General features: G+C 35.4%; 2 protein-coding genes across 2 annotated transcripts in view; one reads left to right on the top strand and one right to left on the bottom strand.

Annotated features, from left to right (window-relative positions):
* Positions 1-647: 647 nt before the first annotated feature.
* LOC129005833 (probable G-protein coupled receptor Mth-like 3) lies at positions 648-19,614 on the top strand. The gene is made up of 6 exons (XM_054434846.1): positions 648-1,570; positions 5,302-5,380; positions 8,062-8,246; positions 8,521-8,647; positions 11,725-11,848; positions 18,636-19,614. Exons 1-6 carry the CDS (start codon positions 736-738, stop codon positions 18,837-18,839), a joined length of 1,554 nt encoding a protein of 517 aa, XP_054290821.1. The 5' UTR covers positions 648-735; the 3' UTR covers positions 18,840-19,614.
* LOC129005834 (geminin-like) overlaps positions 7,681-20,456 on the bottom strand; it is a 43,890-nt gene continuing 31,114 nt past the window's right edge. The window contains exon 6 of the mRNA XM_054434848.1: positions 7,681-7,781. The gene's annotated coding sequence lies outside the window, so the exon portion shown is untranslated. The remainder of the gene's footprint in view (positions 7,782-20,456) is intronic.

Here is a 20,456-nt window from a genome sequence, read left to right as displayed (position 1 = left end):
ATCGCGTTCACGGACGTATACATATATAAAAATTTGAACGAATGGTGTTTTTGGCCTCTGGGGACATCAAAATGAAAATGTAAATCGGTCCCGGGTCTAGGTCTTACCGTGCCACCTACGGTAATAGCTACTTCCCTATAGGGAAATTCGCTAAAAAGGGAGTATGTTTAATCTATGTGAGTCCACATGCGCTACAATAGGCAACAAAATTATACGGTAACTTACTTTACAGCGTCTAAAAGTTAATTCTATTTTATGGGGGAAGAGTTGTACTGTCTTAAAATGGATCATTTTAATTATTGAGTCCAATGAAAAGGAATCGGATGAAGGAGATGTCCTCGATGTAATTCGTTTGTATTCGGAGAGTTGATAATTGAATGCGATTCACATGCATTCTTAGATGTATAACAACCTGGCTGCTGAGTTAAAAATAGATAACTGAAACATGTAGCTGAAGCTTAAATAACGAACTAACTGATAGTGATGTTTTGACTAATCTTGGTCTTATTAGTTAACATCAGCACGTCGGATGTTTGTTAGATTGCGGTTTAATAGAGCGCCAAGCGGCCGCGAGTATACGGGCTTCGTTTACGCATGCGTCATTGAGTGGTGATAAAATGTCACTTCTCAGTTCTCCGGCTCCTACTTACCACACCACAGTACAGTAGCCTACAGTGCTTACTTCAGTGCAGTGTGCCAGGCAACACAGGACGGAGCGGAGTTTGTTGCCAGAGAATGGGTCGAGTCTCCATCGCAGTTTGTTGTTTCCTTTTCCTGATCGCCGTCGTTGGTGTACCTTTGGTGTTTCACATAAGAGCCAACCGACCGCTGGATACTCCTTGCCACGAGAATCACAGTGTAGCTCTCTCCAACCCGATCTTCCACGAGAACGGCTCAATAGAGAACGACGGCGATCTCTACCCCTCGGGTCACCACTTTACCCTGAACGGTACTCATCGTGGCTGTTTGTGTATGTTACACCCTTGTGTCAGGAAGTGTTGTGATAAAGACGAGTATTATGTCCGAGTCCCCGGGAGTCGCGCTAAATGTGTGCACAATCCGGAGCCCTCCCCGTTCGAAAATTTTTCTCTCCCTGTACACGAAGCGCCTGGAAAACGAGTGGATGTCGACCGAGACCACTTCCGCCTGCTCTACGGAGACGTGTGTAGTCCCGGCAAATACATATTGGATCCGGAGGACGAGGGAGACCAACACTATCTGCTGGTCGACGGTAGAATCAACTTCATGGACAGTGATCACCTGGAGGTATCCAACTACTGCCTGGAGTCTATGAATGGAAGTGACGAGATCCGGACGTTTGTATGTCTCCCTGATTCTGCAGGGGATGAGGTGACGAGAGCACAGCAGTTGTTGTATCCCCTGGGAATGATTATCTCTATGCCCTGTCTATTGATCACTATCGTAGTGTACTCTATACTGCCGGCCCTACGGAACCTCCATGGCAAGTGCTTGGTGTGTCAATGTACTTGTTTGCTGTTGACCTACATCGGCCTTACAATAGCTTACCTCAAGGGGGGTGTTTTAGAAGACTGCTGGTGTGTGTTTATAGGTAAGTTTTTTTTACATTTTGTGCTTGGTTTGACTTGACTATTGTTCAAAATATTGTTGTTAATATAACTTAAGAATTTTGATGTAGCGGTCATCTTGGTTTAATTTTAAACAGAATTATTTATCATCCCAAAATATTTTTTTAAATACTAAAGTGATTGTAATTTGAAAATCTAGGACGCTATCAGATCAGAAATTAGATATTTTATTTGTAGTATTGTACGGTATTTGTTTAGGAATTAGCACGGCTAGGCTTTAAGTAGGTACTCTTAACAACTTAATGAAAACTGACTTAAAGATTGATTTTACAACTCGCATGTTGGAAATCCACATAATATACTAGGAAAAGTATAACCCTCAAGAATAAATACACCACACCTTAAAATGTTTTCCAAAACTGAGAAAACTGACATTGGCACTCTAATGTGAGAAATCAAATGACACATTTTACTAACACTACAAAATTTATCCATTGTGAAAATGACAAAGGCCTAACGTATAAACCTCAAAACCATTGCAGGCAGTGGGTAGAAAATATTGACTCAATGCTACTTTAATTTCTTAAACATAAATATTAAGGTACATGTCAACCTTAGTCACTAGATCGCGCCACTCATCCTTCACTCATATTTGGGTTAAAATACGCACATAGTGGCGTCCCCATCTTAGATAATTGAATTTTTAAAGATAATATTAAATTCTAAAGTCTTCTATCCCTTATAGGGAATAAGCTGTTACCGTGGTACTCATAGTAAGACCTGGACCCAGGACCGATTTACTTTTTTGTTTTGAGGTCCCCAGAGGCCAAAAACACCCTCTGTTCAAATTCATGAGTAAGTAAACAATTTTACTTACATGTTTTTGATTTTCTTGGTTTGACCAGAATTTACAGTCTGGACTCTCAAAGATCTAATGATCATGAAAATGGAGTTAGCTAAAAAGGTTATACTAGGATTGCTTTCATATCAGTGAAAGCCAGTTGAGCGGAGCAATTATGTTTCTTTTTTTATAAAGCAATAAATACAAACCTTTATGGATATAATAGAAAATACAAATATTTCATCAATTTAAATTATCAGTTTCGCTAAGAACTATCAACATCTACAACAAGTTTTATAAGTAAAGATGTGGACATTACATACATTTCCTTTGTATATCGATATTTTTCCTGTGTTTGATTGCTAATGTAATCTGGTGAACCTATACAGTTCTGGTTGAACCCGACCTCGAACCTAACCCAATCGAAATTTTCTCAATCTTGGCCAGATTTTGCAATTCAGGCAGAAATAATCCTGCATGGATCCATACGATTAGCAGATGCAACTTTTTAAAGACTTTCCTACTTTGAGAGAATTACACGAATAGCTGTCACCATTTCTTATGAGGTTTGTTTTCAAAAATTTTGTACATTTAACATAATTATGAAAAGCTGTTTTCAAGCAAGTGTTCTACATTCAACTATCTCAAAACATTGCAGGAAGTAGTTTTTCGTGCGTTTCGGGTGTTTATTGTTCGTCTTCATTTTTTACAAATATCAGGCATTTTTTGAGAATGCATTCTGAAATTATCCTTAATATGACGCTCTAATGTGAATTCGGTATTTTCCTGTAAAACAAAAACGCAAAAAATACACAAAATACACACAAAAAATCATCCTTCTTGGGCAATAATATACCTCAAGTCGTTGCCAACACAACAATCAATACAAGTGTGTTGACAGCACGATGATATCAAAAATATTTCAAAGTAAATAATAAGAAAGCATGTCCATAATAGCCTATTTAGATAACATAAGATCAATGTTATTTGTTATAACTTTACTTACCTACGTAAATAAAATCTGTAAAATACTGTACCTATTCGATCAGTGGTCGTTTCAAAATTTCGACTTAGATGCTACTTAATGTTTACATTAAGACTTTCTCTGTATTATTTGATCAATGGTCATCATCAGATTTTTTTTCTTTGTACTGTGTTTAGGTCGTGGCTTGGTTTTAACATATGCTACGATTCTTTGTTTTGTTTACATGTACGTCGTTATTCTGTAACTATCATGTTACCCCATAAGGCTAATGTTAAATTTAAAAACTTTGAGTTACTTTTAAACTATATAGGCGTAATCAAAAATCGAAATTAGTTTCGTCTAAACCTTCTAAACCTTTGACAAAACAACTTTGGTAAGATTGACTAAAATATGTTCAGCCGTTATTGAGTTAATGTGTTAGAAAGTTTGCATTAAAGTCGATCCCAAAAAGCTTCGATTCGCTCCGCTCAATAAAATAAAATTATTGCAAGTAAATATTCAAACGTGGAATATTTCAAACAAGTGTGAATATGAAAAGAATATTGCGTGTGTTGCCATGGTGGTGATGTCAGTGTGAGGGGGGCAGGTTCAATCCACCAGCACATTATCAACAATTCTTTGGATTTGAACCACTTTCACCTAATAGTGTTGTAATTCAAGTTGTTTATAGTGTTTGACTATAATTTCAAATGCCTCTGACAAAGACCCAGGAGGAATTGTTATGATAACTGTTTTGGGGGCCGATAGTGCAAAATATAAAGTTGTTACTGTATTACAAAAGCAAAAGCCAACTGTATTATCATTCATTTTATTGTGCTCTCAACAGATTAAACATTAACCCTGCTATTCAATAACTTTAAAACAGTTTGGAGCCCCAAGGATTATTCACTGGTTGAATTTGTTAACTTTATGTTTTCCATATCCTTTGAATGCAAAATGAAATGTTTATACACCATTTTTTCCTAAATAAAACACAAATAGCAAAATGTCTGGTATGAGGTGTAACCCATAAATAACTAACTTATATACTCTATCTTCTACGATGGTCGTTGGTCTCCTCCATCAAGCTCCTCACCGGTGGCACATCAGCCCTGACAGAGAATGTTCCATCTTCAAGCCAACGTGACACGCTATGGGCCCAAGCAAGACCCTCCCCCCTTTGATATGAATAAACGAACAATGGCACATGTGTAATCTTTGGTTTAACAAATTAAAATGGATTAGTTTTCAAAACGTATTGAATCCAATTGATTTTTTTATTGTTTAAGATGTAAAAAACATGTTTAACTTTTAATATACTTTACATGATTGGATTTTCCTATATGTTTAGCACACTAGTTACTGGCATTATCAACGTTTATTAATAGTGTTACATCACTTTCGGTACACAATATGCTTCAATGTTTTTAATTCACAAACTACTATTTTATTTTAGGGACTTTTTGTATAATTTTTCATATTCAAAAATATTTTTTCACCCTCCATTTGAATTAACTGCCACTTGGTTGTTCGATAATCTCATAGGTTTCTCTGAGTGGCCAGAATGTGATTTAGCAGTGTAAATTAAAGGATCAGATCCAAAAACATGACAATAGCCTTATTCATTAGCTAACTGAAAAATGTTTCTCACGCGATTGAACAAAAGGAACAGACATTGAGTAATGAAAAAATGGCATTAATAAAAACAAGTAGAAAAATGAAAGTAGTGGCAGTGATGAGTCATAAATATTTTCTGTTACTTTCCCGCCCTCAACAAACCCAAAACTTCTAGGAGCCCAGGCTAATTTATAAAAGCGGACCAGTCAATCTTTCAATCTCTAGCGCTGTACATGAGATTATTAAACAATATTACTCGAATTCTAAAAAAAAGAAAATTTTTATTTTACATTTCATATTGAACAGAATTGACAATGCATTTTAATTTTCAGCTTTTATGATTCAGTTCACGTTCTTGGCTGGCTCTTTCTGGTTAAACGTCATGTCTTTTGATATCTGGTGGTCATTCAGGTAAGTTAAGTTAAAATATAATTATTTACATTGATTTTATGTATTAACTAGCCGCTATGCCTTGGCTATACCCATACTTTGCAACGGGGAGGGGCTGTAGAAGGCTGAATAAATTTTGGTTCCTCAAGTCCATTGTATGAAATAGTAAAACATCTTAACCCTTAAGAGTCCTTCGAGGCTAATGGATCGGGCGTAGCCCGGAAGGAACTCAGGGAAGTGAATAGGCCTATGACATTCCTAGATATGGGGACCATCTTTGTGCTTAATTTTGGCTGTATCAGTTCAGTATTTTAGTCGAAGACAGACAGACAGACACCTCCTCAATTTTATAATACATAGATGAAAACCTTATAATTTGCTACCCATCGTCCAAAACAGTACACAGTATCCATGAGTGCAATGAGAACAATCACAATGTATAGTTCCATGTACCAAATATATGCACAAAAATGTTTAAAATAAATTAAAATTCATACATTCTCCTACTTTTTTAATCGACAACAACTCACTGTAGAGGATTTAAGTACCTATATAACTTACACATAGGTTTGTAAAAAGTACTATACAATCAGTAATAACACAGAACTGTACAGAGCCCTTTCCAGTACATTGCCTGACAGAATACTATTACTAATATCACAAGTAATTACTTCTCTCATAGACATGGGTTTAGTACACCACAGTTCTACTAGTCTGCAATTTTCACTAATACAATATTGTTTTACAATTGAAGCAAATGAAACTAAATTTTGTTTGAGCAATGCTTACCCAAATCAAGTCCATAACAAATAAACGGTATCAGCATTCTGACACATACTTTCTCCCATAAGTTTGTCAACAACCTTCATCATGTGTAAGCGGTGAGAGTAAATATACGGAAATGAGATTTGAAAAATTTTGTTCAGAATTTAAAGGACTAACATACTAAATTTTTATCAAAATTGTTCGAGCCAATTTTGGGAAAATCCGATTTTTCCGTTATTTTATGGGGTTTTTATGGGAAAATAACATAATTTACAATAACTTTCGAACCGTAATTTTTACAGAAGTGGGATTGGTACCATTTTGTTCAGAATATAAAGGACTATAATATACAAAATTTTTATCAAAATCGTTCAGGCCATTTTTGGGAAAATCCTGTTTTTCCGTTATTTTATGGGGTTTTATGGGCAAATCCCCATTAAAAATAAAAATTTCTAAAAAATGAAAAAAACTATCAAAATTGTAAGGACCATAACATACTATGTTAAATAAAAAACCGGATTTTTGTAAAAAATCCTATTTTTTGTTATTTTATGGGGTTTTTATGGGAAAATAACATAACTTACCATAACTTTTGAACCGTAATTTTTATAGAAATGGGGTTTGTACCATTTTGTTCAGAATTTAAAGGGCTACAACATACTAAATTTTTATCAAAATCGTTCGGGCCATTTTTTAGAAGATCCGATTTTTCCGGTTTTTTATGGGTTTTTATGGGAAAATCCCCATTAAAAATCAAAATTTTAAAAAAATGAAAAAACTCCTCGAGATACCATGGATTAGAACCTACATACCAAATTTTATCGAAATCGGACCACAGGTGTAGTCTCTAGCTCTGTACACATCCAGACACACACCCACACACACACACACACACATACACACACACACAGACATCACTTCGAAAACCACTTTTTTGTGTCCAGGGGGACCCAAAACGAATATATCCACTCAAAACTCAAACTCGAAAATTTTGACGAAAACAATACTTTCTCCATATACTATGGTGGGAGTGGGAGAAAGTAAAAATGATATCAAGGGTGACTTATAATAGTTGTCTACTGCTAAGCAATTTGTTCTTTTGAATAATTACTTTTTTTATGCTTCCTGGGATAAAGGGTATATATAATTTTTTCCTATGATGATGAGCCTGGGATTGTTTTTCACATTACATACTTCAGGCTAGACCTACGGGTTGCGGCGTTACCACTTAGATAAATCCAGTGATGATTTGGCGGGATTTAAACCCGGGACCTCATGGACCGAAGTGTCAAGCCTCTAGAACAGCTCGCTCCCCAACCCCTGTGGTATATAGTAAGAAATATACTAATGGAACACTGAGATTTGCTCTCTTTGATGAGTATTTTGCTCACTAGTACTGTACTGGTGAAAAATTGTGAAATGTTTACCAGTGTTTATAGCTGCTGCTATGTAAAATTATTTCAAAATCTCACTCAGTGTAACATAATGTGGACTATGAAAACTATGAAACATTTCTGTAAAGTGCCAGTAAAGAACAAGTTTCTTTAATAATTTTAAAAATCCCTCAAAATGCACAATGAGTTCTGGGACAGAATTAAAAACTCTTTATTTACACAGGCCAAGATGGGGCACTTCTTCTTTCTTGCTCTTGGCTAGCCTAAAACAAAAAAACTAAATAATGATAAATTTACCTAATATCATATCAATATCTACATCACCACCTCAAACTGTTAATTCTACCCAGCTCTATAATATTGAATAAAAAAGACCAGTTTCAACTTTTCAAAATATAAATTTGTGCTTTCTTTACATGATTGATTTAATTAATGTATACGCTTTTGTGCAAAGGCACTAACCACAATTATAACATGCTATAGTAATAGTGTATCTAACCACAGTCAGGGGTCGTAACATTTCTTACACACAGTATTTTTTAGTGGACGAAGACCTGCCAGATGGGGTAAAAAAGGAATGGATCATAAGAAGTTCCTGTTGTACTCCCTGTATGCCTGGGGAATGCCACTAGTTATTGTAACTATCTCGGTTGCTATAGACTTAGCTCCAAGCATCCCTGACTCCATCATCAAGCCAGACTTTGGCAAAGCCAAGTGCTGGTTTGCAGGTTGGTATTTGACGTTAACTTTACCAAGATAGAGGTGATTGAAGGATTTAAACAATTTATATCTTTAATCTTGATAGATTTTATCCAGGTGAGGTACCATGGCTAGAATGGGTTTTGTTTTACACATATTTTTTAGACTGGTATAAATAGTTTGTTTTGTGTGTTTTGTGATTGAACGTAATTCCAAACTAATTTAATACTGTATATTAAGTTTGAACAAGATGGCTTGAGTGAAGAGGGGACCAGATAGGTGAGATGTATGTGATTGTTCCAGAATGGAAGGCAGCATTGCTCTACTTCTACATTCCCTCTGGGGTCATACTAGTCCACAACTTGTACATGTTCGTCTCAACAGCACTGACATTACACTCTTACACCAAGAAGGGTCGTGAAAAAGTCAGGTAATAACAGTTTTTACTCAATTAGTGCATTTTATAATAAAAGTAATTTTGAATATCGTTAATTAAAATTACACAAACCAAAAAAAATAATGACTAAATATTGTTGTAGCGCCTATAGGAGTATTTCCCCTCAATAAGAATAAGAATATTAAATACAATCGTTTGAATTAGTTTATAGTTAACGATCGTTACCCTTTGGTTCATTTAAAAATTAGTCAGAGCATAATTTTAATTCTTTGCACTCTGTGGATTAACCATTCATTTAATAAATTTATGCATGTTTTACTGGGTGTTTCTGTTTCTTCTCATCTTGAGCATAAATATTTTAAAATCCTGCCAGGTAAGTTTTTTTTCATTGTTTTTAAGTGCCATGATTAGGTGACCTCCTCATGAGTTGCACACCAGACCAGATCAAGGTGGGAATTGGACCCTCAGTCTATGGTGCTGTCTCCTGGATAGAGAAACAATGCCTTACATCAGACCTAGCTGTTTACCACACCAACACTAAACGTCTCCTGGATTGAGAAACAATGCCTTACATCAGACCTAGCTGTTTACCACACCAACACTGCACGTTTCCTGGATAACGAAACAATGCCATACATCAGACATAGCTGTTTACCACACAAACACTAAAAGTCTCCTGGATAGAGAAACAATGCCTTACATCAGACCTAGCTGTTTACCACACCAACACTACACGTCTCCTTGGCTAGTGAAACAACACCATACATCAGACCTAGCTGTTTACCACACCAACACTAAACGTCTCCTGGATAGAGAAACAATGCCTTACATCAGACCTAGCTGTTTACCACACCAACACTACACGTCTCCTTGGCTAGTGAAACAATGCCATACATCAGACCTAGCTGTTTACCACACCAACACTAAACGTCTCCTGGATAGAGAAACAATGCCTTACATCAGACATAGCTGTTTACCACACCAACACTAAACGTCTCCTGGATAGAGAAACAATGCCTTACATCAGACATAGCTGTTTACCACACCAACACTAAACGTCTCCTGGATAGAGAAACAATGCCTTACATCAGACCTAGCTGTTTACCACACCAACACTACACGTCTCCTTGGCTAGTGAAACAACGCCATACATCAGACATAGCTGTTTACCACTAATACTACACGTCTACATTGCTAGAGACAATGTCTTGCATCAAACCTAGCTGTTTACCACACCGACACCACACGTCTCCTGGCTAAAGAAAAAAATTCTATACATCAGATATAGCTGTTAACCACACTAACACTACACATCCCCTTTGCTAGAGAAACAATGCGAATAGGCACGGTAGGCATGTGCACAGGGGGGGGGGGGGTGAGGTAATTGGCTTTTTTGGTGGGTGCTAAAAATTTTGAAAAAATTGGTAGTACTATTTACACCTGATTGAGGTAAACTTCTGATAATCCCACGCGACCGTGTAGACATCGTAATTGTCTCCCGCAATTGCAGCAAAATTCTGACAACTTTCTGCGGTCTTGTAGACATAATTATTGTCTTCCCGGCAATATACTGTGTGAACATATTCCGCGGTCGTGAAGAGATTATCATTGTCTACCGCGAATGAGGCAAAATTCTAATCACCACTCGCAGCCGTGGAGACATCATTATATTATATAAAATGGTTTATGTCACCTGTCCGTCAGTGATCCTATTTATCACTCATGACCACGCATCTACCTGTGCCGCATCGTAGTGTCCTACACTGGCCAGTAACGTTGTACATAATGTCATTCAGGGTTTTCGTATTTTATGTGTGAGCTTTTGTGATCACCGACGACCTCAGCTTGAGTGACATGACATTTTTTAACCACCTGATGATGGGATTTTAATCCCGAAACCGGTCGCCTAAGACCACAATAGGATCACTGATGGACAGGTAATATAATCAATTTTATTCAATAAGTGATCCTGTGCCACTAAGCATAGTGATCATTATATTGTCCCCCGCTTTTGTGTGGACATAGTAATCGCCACCTGCTATTGCGGCAAAATGATAATTGCCTCCCGCACTCTTGTGGAGATCATCACCGCCTTAGAGATCGTAACAGTCTCCCACGGCTATGTAGACATCATTATATTGTCCCCCGTTTTCGTGTGGACATAGTAATCGCCTCCCGCTCTTGCGGCAAAATGATGATCACCTCTCGCACTCTTGTGGAGATCATCACTGCCTTAGAGATCGTTATCGATTCCCGCTGACGTGAAAACATAGTAATTGTCTCCAGCGATTGCGCCAAAATGTTAATAATATCCCGCAGTCAAGTGGACATTACCATGGTCTTCCATGATCGCAGCAATATTCTGATCACCCCTCCTGACTGTAGGTAGATATCATCATCGTCTTCTGCGATGGCAGAGAATTCTGACCATCCCTCGTGGCGGTGTGTAGACATAATATCGTCTCCTGCTGTCACGGATACGTCACTGTTGTCATGCGCGATTGTGGTAAATTGAAAATTCTAGGTAGAAATACAAAGGTCATGCATAATTCTCGGTAAAAAAAACTCACACATAATTCACGGATTCCCTGGTTTTCCCGGTTGGTTGACACCCTGTATTGCAATGGGGCGCTACTATTGAATGTGCCTAGGGCGTTGACGGGGTCAAAAACGGGTCTGAGACCTAGCTGTTTACCACAGTAACAAATACATAAGTCAAATAAAAACCCAAGCGTAGTTAGTTGAAATAGTGAGTTAGTATTTATTGTTTGGAACCATTGTAAAATTTAGTTTAGTGTAAATTGTGTTAACAAATTACAATCAAAACCTCTTACACACTCGGCATATAATTCCAATAATTGTTGAAGAAAAAGAATCATTGGAAATATAACACACTTTTCAACTACTTATTGTTTTATATTTAAAAATAACTAATGATACTTGATCCAATCCAAGACTATATGACTCTTACCCAATATAAAACAAGTCACCTTTGACAATTTGAAGACCAGGTAGACTCTAAATACTTATAGTCACACAACAAACTTTATAGAATACTGGTACAGTAATGACTCAATGTGATTTAAATTTTAAAATACATACTGTTTCAGGTTTTATCTGTATCTGAAACTATTCATAGTCATGGGTCTTAATTGGACTTTGGATATTCTATCTTTTCTCATCGGCGGCCCCGAGTCATTTTGGCTGGTCACTGACTTGTGCAATACTTTACAGGTAAGTAATAGTACAGTAGATGTAACAAATCTCGACGATTATATGATGTGACTCAGTCAAACATAGCTTATTAGTTTGATGGAAAATGAGGTTGGGGAAATCTGAAAGAGTTAAAGTTGTTTTTACCAAAATAAATCATTTAAAATTTAAGGAACGATATGTGTAGGTATCATCTTGTCACCTTTGTTGTATTTTCACTTTAGGTATTAAAATAGCTCACAGTCTCGTTCATTAAAACTGGATTTACTACGATGAAATCACGGCACAGAACATAGTAGTATGCCTAGAATAAGGGAAGTCACCTATGTACAAAACTGAGTTTCAAAACAGTGTTACTGCAACCTTCTCAATAGATTCTCAAATAGGTACTGAATGCGGAATAAGTTCCTTGATGTTGTTAGACATATAATGCTCACACACAGTACATTTACTAATGATATGCTCAATATTGCGATAATGTTTGGCTAATAAAGTGTAATTCTGGCTTTAAGTTGAATTTTTGCAATACCCGTATATGATAGCCTGATATGTGAAGAAGATTTAATATCTTACTTCTCAGAACAATCAGGGAAAACAATTGTATGATCTAAAAACAATAGCCTGTCATCAAATGTTAACCAGCCTCTTAACTGGAGATAAATTGTCACATGGCTTGGAATAGTATGCTCATCATCTGGCCAACTGTCTTGAACATATTTAACAACACTATTGAGGGTCTCATCATTTTTTTTACACTGCGAATTTCAGATTTTATAGTTTCTAAAATTTGCTTATGTTTACTCAAATAACGAACAACTTCTAATGGCCCGTCTACACACCTTCTCACATATGAACAATATATCGCAGCGATTTGAACGTTACCAACAATATCGTTACGATAATCGGAGCGTGTGGATGGAAGATTGCTGCAATATATCAGGGTTGGAAAGTTTATGAAAAATTTGATTTCGTGGTTGGATCGACAGGTTGGAACGTGTAGAGAGCGTTTCAACTTATCGCTGTGATCATCTGCTCGAAACCCAGTGCAATTGTGCCCTCTTCATAGTTCTCTTGGTGAGTAGCCTCAACCGGTATAGAGCCTTATGACATATGACAGTTTTCTGTCATTTTCAAATTGTACGCCAGTCGTTGGGTTCATCTCTCAACTTTCTCAGTACTCTGAAATGCGAAAGCTTGTCACTCTTGAGAAGCCAAGAACGACACCACTTACTTCTTGGTTTGCGTCATCTCTTTCTCGCTACTTTTGACAAACAAATTACATACAGGGACCACAATAGTATCTCTTCCATGTTGATCACAACTGAGAAAAGACCAACAAATTGCGAAGGAAGTTGGGGCAAAAAATCGTTGCATATGGACAGAACATCAATGTCCAATTCATCGCAACGATTTGTTGGTGCAATCCGATTGCTGCGATATATCGTAGGCTTAACAGTTCAGGATCATCATATAATTTTATCTTTTTAAAATGATCTTGAAAGACAATCATCAACATACATCTCTTTACCTGGTACATATTTTACTTAAAGGACATACTTAACCAACTTAAGATGCATTCTTTGAAGCCTGGCGTTATGATTATTTGCAATATTCTATACAGTACAATATGGTACCTTTCAACATATTCACAGCTTCCTAACATTCCCTTTTCTGTTTGTGAATAAAGTATCTGTAAAGCTTTTTGATCTACATATATATTATTACAGGATGACCATTTTGAAATAGGGAAATCCATTCCGTATTTAGAGCTATCACACTGTACTGTAATACTATTGGCTTACTATCATCAAAGTAAGCAAGAACCGGTGAATTACTGATCAGCTCCTTCAGTTTAGATAACGCTTCCTCGTGTTAGGCATCCACAAAAACGCTATATCTTTTCGTTACAGTTCTCTCAAAGGACTAGTTATTTCGGGTGAGGTTCATAATGTCCAAATTTCACAAACTCCAACGTCTAAAATATTAAATAAACAGTGCGTTTCATAACCTCCAAACTTCATAAACTCCAAAACTATAACTTTCAAATAAGCACAGTTTCACAATGTCCAAATTTCACAAACTCCAACTTTTAATATCAAATAAACAGAGCGGTTCATAACCTCCAAGTTTCATAAGCTCCAACGGTAGAGGTCGTGCGGAACGAGGTGAAGCCTGAGATTTTCGGCGGGAACGGTCTAAAGCGGGGAAATCCATGGTGGGGGTAGGAGACGAGCCGATTGTCGCCTCGCATAGCGACACTTCCCCCGCCACACCACTATTCCCCTCCAAGCTTCACCTCGTTCCGTACGACCTACAGTCTCTGCCATAAGTCAATCGAATTGGCCGGATACCGAGGCGTACGGGCCGAATGAACCTCTCTGTTTTACACAAACATACATTCACTCAACCTGCTCTGCTACACTTATTTGTTAACATACAAATTTCAAATTGATATATTATTTTTCTGGAAAAACCAGTGCTCATTACTATGTAGCTAGTTTTTACCTTAACATAATTTTTATAATTTATTTAGGCAAATTAAAACAGATGATTGTTTTTTAACACCATAAAAAACATGAAAAATGTAGTAAGCGAGGAAATTTTTTATTTTTTGGTCAGGAAAAAAATTTCTGCGGCAAAGTTTTAGATCAAAGTATGAATTTTATTTTTTATTTGAAGCTTTTTTTGATACGGAGCCTGCTTGTATCATTTTTAAGCGATTAAAAATAGGCATAAAATCGCTTGGCGCGGCATTGGCGCTAGGAGTTTGGCCGGCTCAGCATCAGTTTACAGGATATAGAAACTGAGTTTCTAGCATTTAATTATCATTATATTACATCAAATATGTCATTACATTACGAAGAATGGTAACTTAATTTACAGGCGTATGTTTGTGCATTTTAATGCTTACCGGTAGTCTATAGTTAACAAAATTCTTTGATATAAATGCTTCCCCGATTGTAATTTCGGAAATTGTCTTCGTGAAATATGAAAAGGCATATAAAGATGTGGAGATAATTTAAGTTCTTGGTAAAACCCACTGAATTAGCGACCTGGCCCAGTTATTATTTCTACTTTTATACTCCTTTCGTAAAGGTAAACTAAATTAGTGTAAATGCATCCCTTTGACTAAACTTTACCCTAGATTTGGTTCTGGTCATAATAATATAAACAAAAATAGAAACTACTCTTATTCTAAGTTTATGTGGTGGAATTCCTGCTAAAAGTTCGATTGACTTTACATTCTATCGAAATAGGCCTATTTAAAACGTTCAGCGGGTTCATAGTTGAGACCATGGTTGAGACCACATTACAATACCTATTTATTTGCTTCTTCATCCTCTTTAGCCATTTAGTTGTTAGATAGTATTACATGTTATATTCAATGGATTTTATTTTAAAACATTTAACGAGTTTATATTCATCTATATTTGAAAAAGCTAATCAACGGCTCTCGTCTAACATTTTTGCCACTGCAGTGCATGGTTAGGGTTTGATTACCCATTTGTCGAAACTAATCACGAAATTACGTTTCTCCAGCATTGACAAGCATATAAAGAAAAGGAAACTACCTCAAAATATTACTGTTATAGGTTTTCCCTGTACTTTATTCATACTATGCATGCTAGTCTATATGATTTTAACCCCTTTTCCTTTGAGAAACAGAATGTACCTAGTTAAAACCTTCTCCAAACAAAATTAATAAATCCCGCTCACTGGAACTTGTCATAGTAATTGCTTTAGTGAAAAAATATATTATCTCTACGAACTTTTTTAGTTTAATTCTCAGGTTAGTTCCAGAGTAGCCGTTGAGGTCATTCCACTTTAAACAAAATATTGATTAAACACTAAAGTAAGCGTCAAATGTTTACAGAAACGTTTAGAATATATCATCTCATTATACTGTTTTTGAAATAAAAACAAAGCAGGAGTTTTCCATTTGATATTGAATCCATAATTAATTAGTGAAATTAGTGATTTGTGTTGAAATTTTATTTGGCGTTTTCTGGTATCTTGGTTTTGTTGTTAAAGTTAGTGATGGTAAAAGGCCTAATTAAGTTCGCAGTTTACATGCCGATTTTGCATTTTTTTTTTAAAGTCAGTAAAAGATAAATTAATTTTTATTTTGTCCTTAGGTAATTAAACATTAGTCCATACGGCACGCGTACGATTGTAGTTTCTTTCTACACGTTGCAAAATGCTAAATTGCCCTACATGTTTAAGCAATCTACAGAAACATTGTTTGTAAACAATTAAAAAATACAGGCTATTTTATGCATTAAACTATTGGCTACAACTTAGCCACAGGCAGAACCTCTCTGACCAAAACAAAAAATAGGCCTATACATTTTTTTGCAAAGTATGGTGTTTCCTCTTGACGATAGCTTCCCTCTTGACTGCAACGCCAGCAAGGCCGTGGTGCGAAATTTTTGCTGGACTGTACTTTTTCTTATCCAACCTAAACCCCTAATCAATTCGAGCTAAGTGCTGCATACATTTTAATTTATATTCACTGAAAAATTGAAATTCAGACTAGTTAAAGTTAAACTGTGTAATGAAATGTAAGTGATAATTTAAGGTAACATATTATAAATAATATTACAGAAACCCTTACAGTTAATAAAACACTATTCTACAAATTCTCTCCAGAAAGTAAATCTCATGAATAATTAACCACTACGGAAATCTATATATATAATACGCTAACAAAATCAAAATCAAAAAGTAAATCGGTCCCGGGCCTAGGTCTTACAATGCCACCTACGGTAATAGCTACTGTACTTTCTTATAGGGAAATTTGCTAAATAGAATCTAAAAACTATAAAAGGTACCTATCTAATAACTTGTTGAATTATTTACATTGAACACTATTTTTAAATAGAATATGCAATAATCGTTACAACAACAACTTCATACCTTAATATTTTATACGACAGTCAAAGACTCCACTGTTTGTGATTACGCATTTTTATTGGTAAATAAAAGGTATACAGTGCTTAGCTCTCCACTGAAAAGGCAAATCAAAATATAAATTATCACCTTGTCAAAACTTTAACATTATTGAACTAGCCACATTAAGTTGCAAAGAGAAACGAGACTGCTGTGAGTAAAAAAGTGTAAATACTCGAGTATGAGCTTTTATTGAAACGTGACCAGTATACCTACAATATGATGTATAAGTTAAATCCTACTTATAAAAATGTATTTCTGCGTTTATGTATGTTAGTCTCTACCTTTTTATGTAGTTTAAACTCATCCTTTTAGTGGGTAGAATGAATAAAGTACAAGGTTTTCGGCACTTTTCTAACAAAGGGCTATTTTTACACATGACAAAAAAAACAACTGATGTAATCGTTATGAAATTTTAACAGCTATTAGAAAATATACTTATAAAACATATTTATATGTTTTAAAATTTTTCTTCGGTAAAAAAATCTCTTACGATATTTGTAATGTAATAATTGGCTTTTTAATTGAGATACGGAACAGTTAAGAAACTCAGCTGAAAGCTTGAATTAAAGGTATTAAAAATGTAAAAATGTAAATTTGATTTGCACATTATGTGCTAACACATATTTGAGTCACACAGCTGAATGTTCTTCAATCATAAAATGCACGTATAATCAGTAGTTGAGCGCTGGCGAACGGTGCCTGCTATCTGACTGTGGCAACCACTGTAGAGACTTCTGGCTCAGACTGTACCGTTGGAGGTTATGAAATTTGGACATTATGAACCGCACTGTTTATTTGGTATCTTAACGTTGGAGTTTGTGAATTTTGGACATTGTGAAACAGTGATTATTTGAATGTTATAGATTTGGAGCTTATGAAAATTGGAGGTTATGAACCGCTCTGGTTATTTAATATTTTAAGCGTTGGAGTTTGTGAAATTTGGAGTTTATGAAACGCTCCCGTTATTTCTGCCATTTTGGAATAAAACTTCTGATAAAATTAAACATTCCCAGCAACCGTTGCAATTCTTTTAGGGCTTTCCAGACCTACGTTTGCTCTAATATGGTCCTGGACTTGTAGTCCACACAACCTTTTCGAGAAAATACTTTACCGAAGTATTTCACACTTTGGACTTTGTATTGAAACTTTGTTGCTGATGATACAGCATATGGTCTACAAATCTCGCAAGCACATTTGCATCATTACGTTCCTTTTTGCCTTTGTTCTGCCCACCTGAAATTCCCTTGATGCCCACTCGAAAGGGAAGCCTTGAAATTTTATTTTTTCAAGGTCTTCCTCTTAATGACATAAACCTAAGTTCAATTATTGCTCAGTAGCATTTTACAAAGTTATGTTGGTTGTGAGTGTGAAACAGCTTAAATGTTAATGTAAATAAAATATATATTTGTGAATTACTAATAAAGAGAACACTAGAGAATAATGAGCCTGCAACTATTTTTATTATTTTATATCAATTTGCAAAGAAAATTGAAGCCTAACTGTAAACAGAGGCACACAGAGGTAAACAGAATTTATTTGCACAACCCTTCTCCCTAATATGAACAGCCAGAGAATTTTCCTACTAGAAGCAACTAGCCTCCCTCCAGCCACAACAAACGTGTCCCTGATGATAATCACTTTTGGCAAAATTATAGCCTTTATAAATAAAGCATTTTTAATAAGGATTATCTAGTAGAATTTATGAACACTTAATTTTACACTAGGAAAGGTTTAAATTGAGTTGCATAATCTTTATAGAAGAAAACTTCACTACACAGGAACAAAATACAGCCCAGACCATATAAGAAATAACATGTTCATACAGCAGATATTTATATTGACACATTTATTTCAGGGACTGGCGATCTTCTTCTTCTTTGTTTGCAAAAGTGATGTTTTACAAAAGTTGAAACTACATTTATGTCCCAGCTGGAGTTTGCGAAAATCTCAAGAATATTCCAATAGTGTGAGTACTTGTGGTGATGAGACCAAGACTGAGATTGATATATTGGCTCTTAAAACTTTAGATGATGATGAGAAGAATAAATACAAAAATTAAGCAGGCATATTTGACTGAAGTGACTACTGATGTCTGTTTTAGTCCTGCACATTTCATCATTGGCAAGGACCTGTTTGCGATGAGTATTTTGTTGTGAAAGCCAGGAGTATATATTTGTAAGGTTTTATAGTGGAGTGCCCCTAAACTCATCACACTTCAAATGTATTTATGCTATATATATACAACACACGACAAGTGATGTAAACTATTAATACTAACTTATGCTTATAAAAAGGATCAATTCATTACTTCAATACAAGTTACAAGTACTTCAATACAAGTTCTTTAACAAGAAACATTAATTATTTTTACCCTTTTCAATGACCTTGTAGAATTCCAAAATGTCGGTTAACCGAAAATACCCCTGCCAAAGCTAACCTGCAGACTAAGAAAATTTCCATTTATCTGGTTGGATTTTCAGTAAAATATTCCTTTAAAATTGACAAGATAGTTTTACATTTAAATAACATGAATTTTATCTAGTACTTAGAACTTTGCTGGGAGGTAGTAGTGTTTTTAGCAAATTTCCCTATAGGGAAGTAGCTATTACCGTAGGTGGGACCTGGACACGGGACCAATATACTTTTTCTTTTTAATGTCCCTAAGAAGTCAAAAAACACTATTCATTAAAATTTTTATACGTGTAAATATATTTACGTCCGTAAACGCAATAACAAGAGTAATTTTTGCCTGCTTTTGATGATATTTGGATTTAAGATGTAGGGCGGGATAAACTTAAAAGAGTTCGCGAACCGGCATGATCGGACCATGGGAACGGTGCTGTATGGGGTAAAAATTGGTTTATCTAATTTTTGACAGTCAAAACTAAAGACCTTAAAAAACAAATAATTTAGTATATTGAAGTGTTTTTGTACTGTTATTGGTTGTAGAGAAAATAAAAAAAAATTGTAAATTTAAAAATCCTATGTTATTCTTATGGAGAGTAAGTAAACTGTTGTAGTTTGGTTATTTATGGATATGTTGATCAAACCTGGCCAAATCATTTATTTTATACCAAGCTATTAATAATATTATACTAAAAAACACACTTTATAGCAGCAAATTAGCTATATATTAAACACCCTGGTAGCAGCAAACCTAGGTACTCGTTAAAACCTAATGTAATTTAATAAATCCATTTAAGTGAGAATTGAGAATCAAAACAGGCAAATGGAAATTCGGTAAGTCTGCAGGTTTGCTGCGGCGGGGGTGAATTGAAATATAAACTTGATCAAAATACATACATAAACAAGCAAACTACAACAGTAAGTTCTCTACAACCATTAAACGTACAACAATTCTATTTCCTAAATTATATATTTTTTAAGCTCTACCAAATAGTTAAGAAATAAATTGCAGAACTATTATAATTTGGGAGTCAAAAAGGGGTAGTACAAATTTTACCCATACGAACCCTTAACCCTTAGTCTGATCATGCTGGTTAGGGAACTTGTTTGAGTAAATGTAGGTTTAGACATTTGTATAGAATTTAATCAAAATCAGTTGAATTCATGCTAACAGACACACACACAAACACATATAAATTAATATTATGTACATTAATTTGAATTGATAGTGCTTTTTGGCCTCTACTGAAGACATCAAAAGGAAAAACTA

Source organism: Macrosteles quadrilineatus, unplaced genomic scaffold (genome assembly GCF_028750875.1).
Source record: "Macrosteles quadrilineatus isolate MER2022 unplaced genomic scaffold, UCM_ALF_1.0 Scaffold_36__1_contigs__length_1205136, whole genome shotgun sequence".
NCBI lineage: Eukaryota > Metazoa > Arthropoda > Insecta > Hemiptera > Cicadellidae > Macrosteles > Macrosteles quadrilineatus.
Note: the sequence above shows the minus strand (reverse complement) of the source record. Positions and strands in the feature narration are given on the sequence as shown.

Coding starts and splice junctions, on each gene's coding strand:
- LOC129005833 (XM_054434846.1), top strand. CDS start 736: ATGGGTCGAGTCTCCATCGCAGTTTGTTGTTTCCTTTTCCTGATCGCC. Junction 5,381..8,061: donor GATATCTGGTGGTCATTCAG/GTAAGTTAAGTT, acceptor AGTATTTTTTAG/TGGACGAAGACCTGCCAGAT. Junction 11,849..18,635: donor ACTTGTGCAATACTTTACAG/GTAAGTAATAGT, acceptor CATTTATTTCAG/GGACTGGCGATCTTCTTCTT.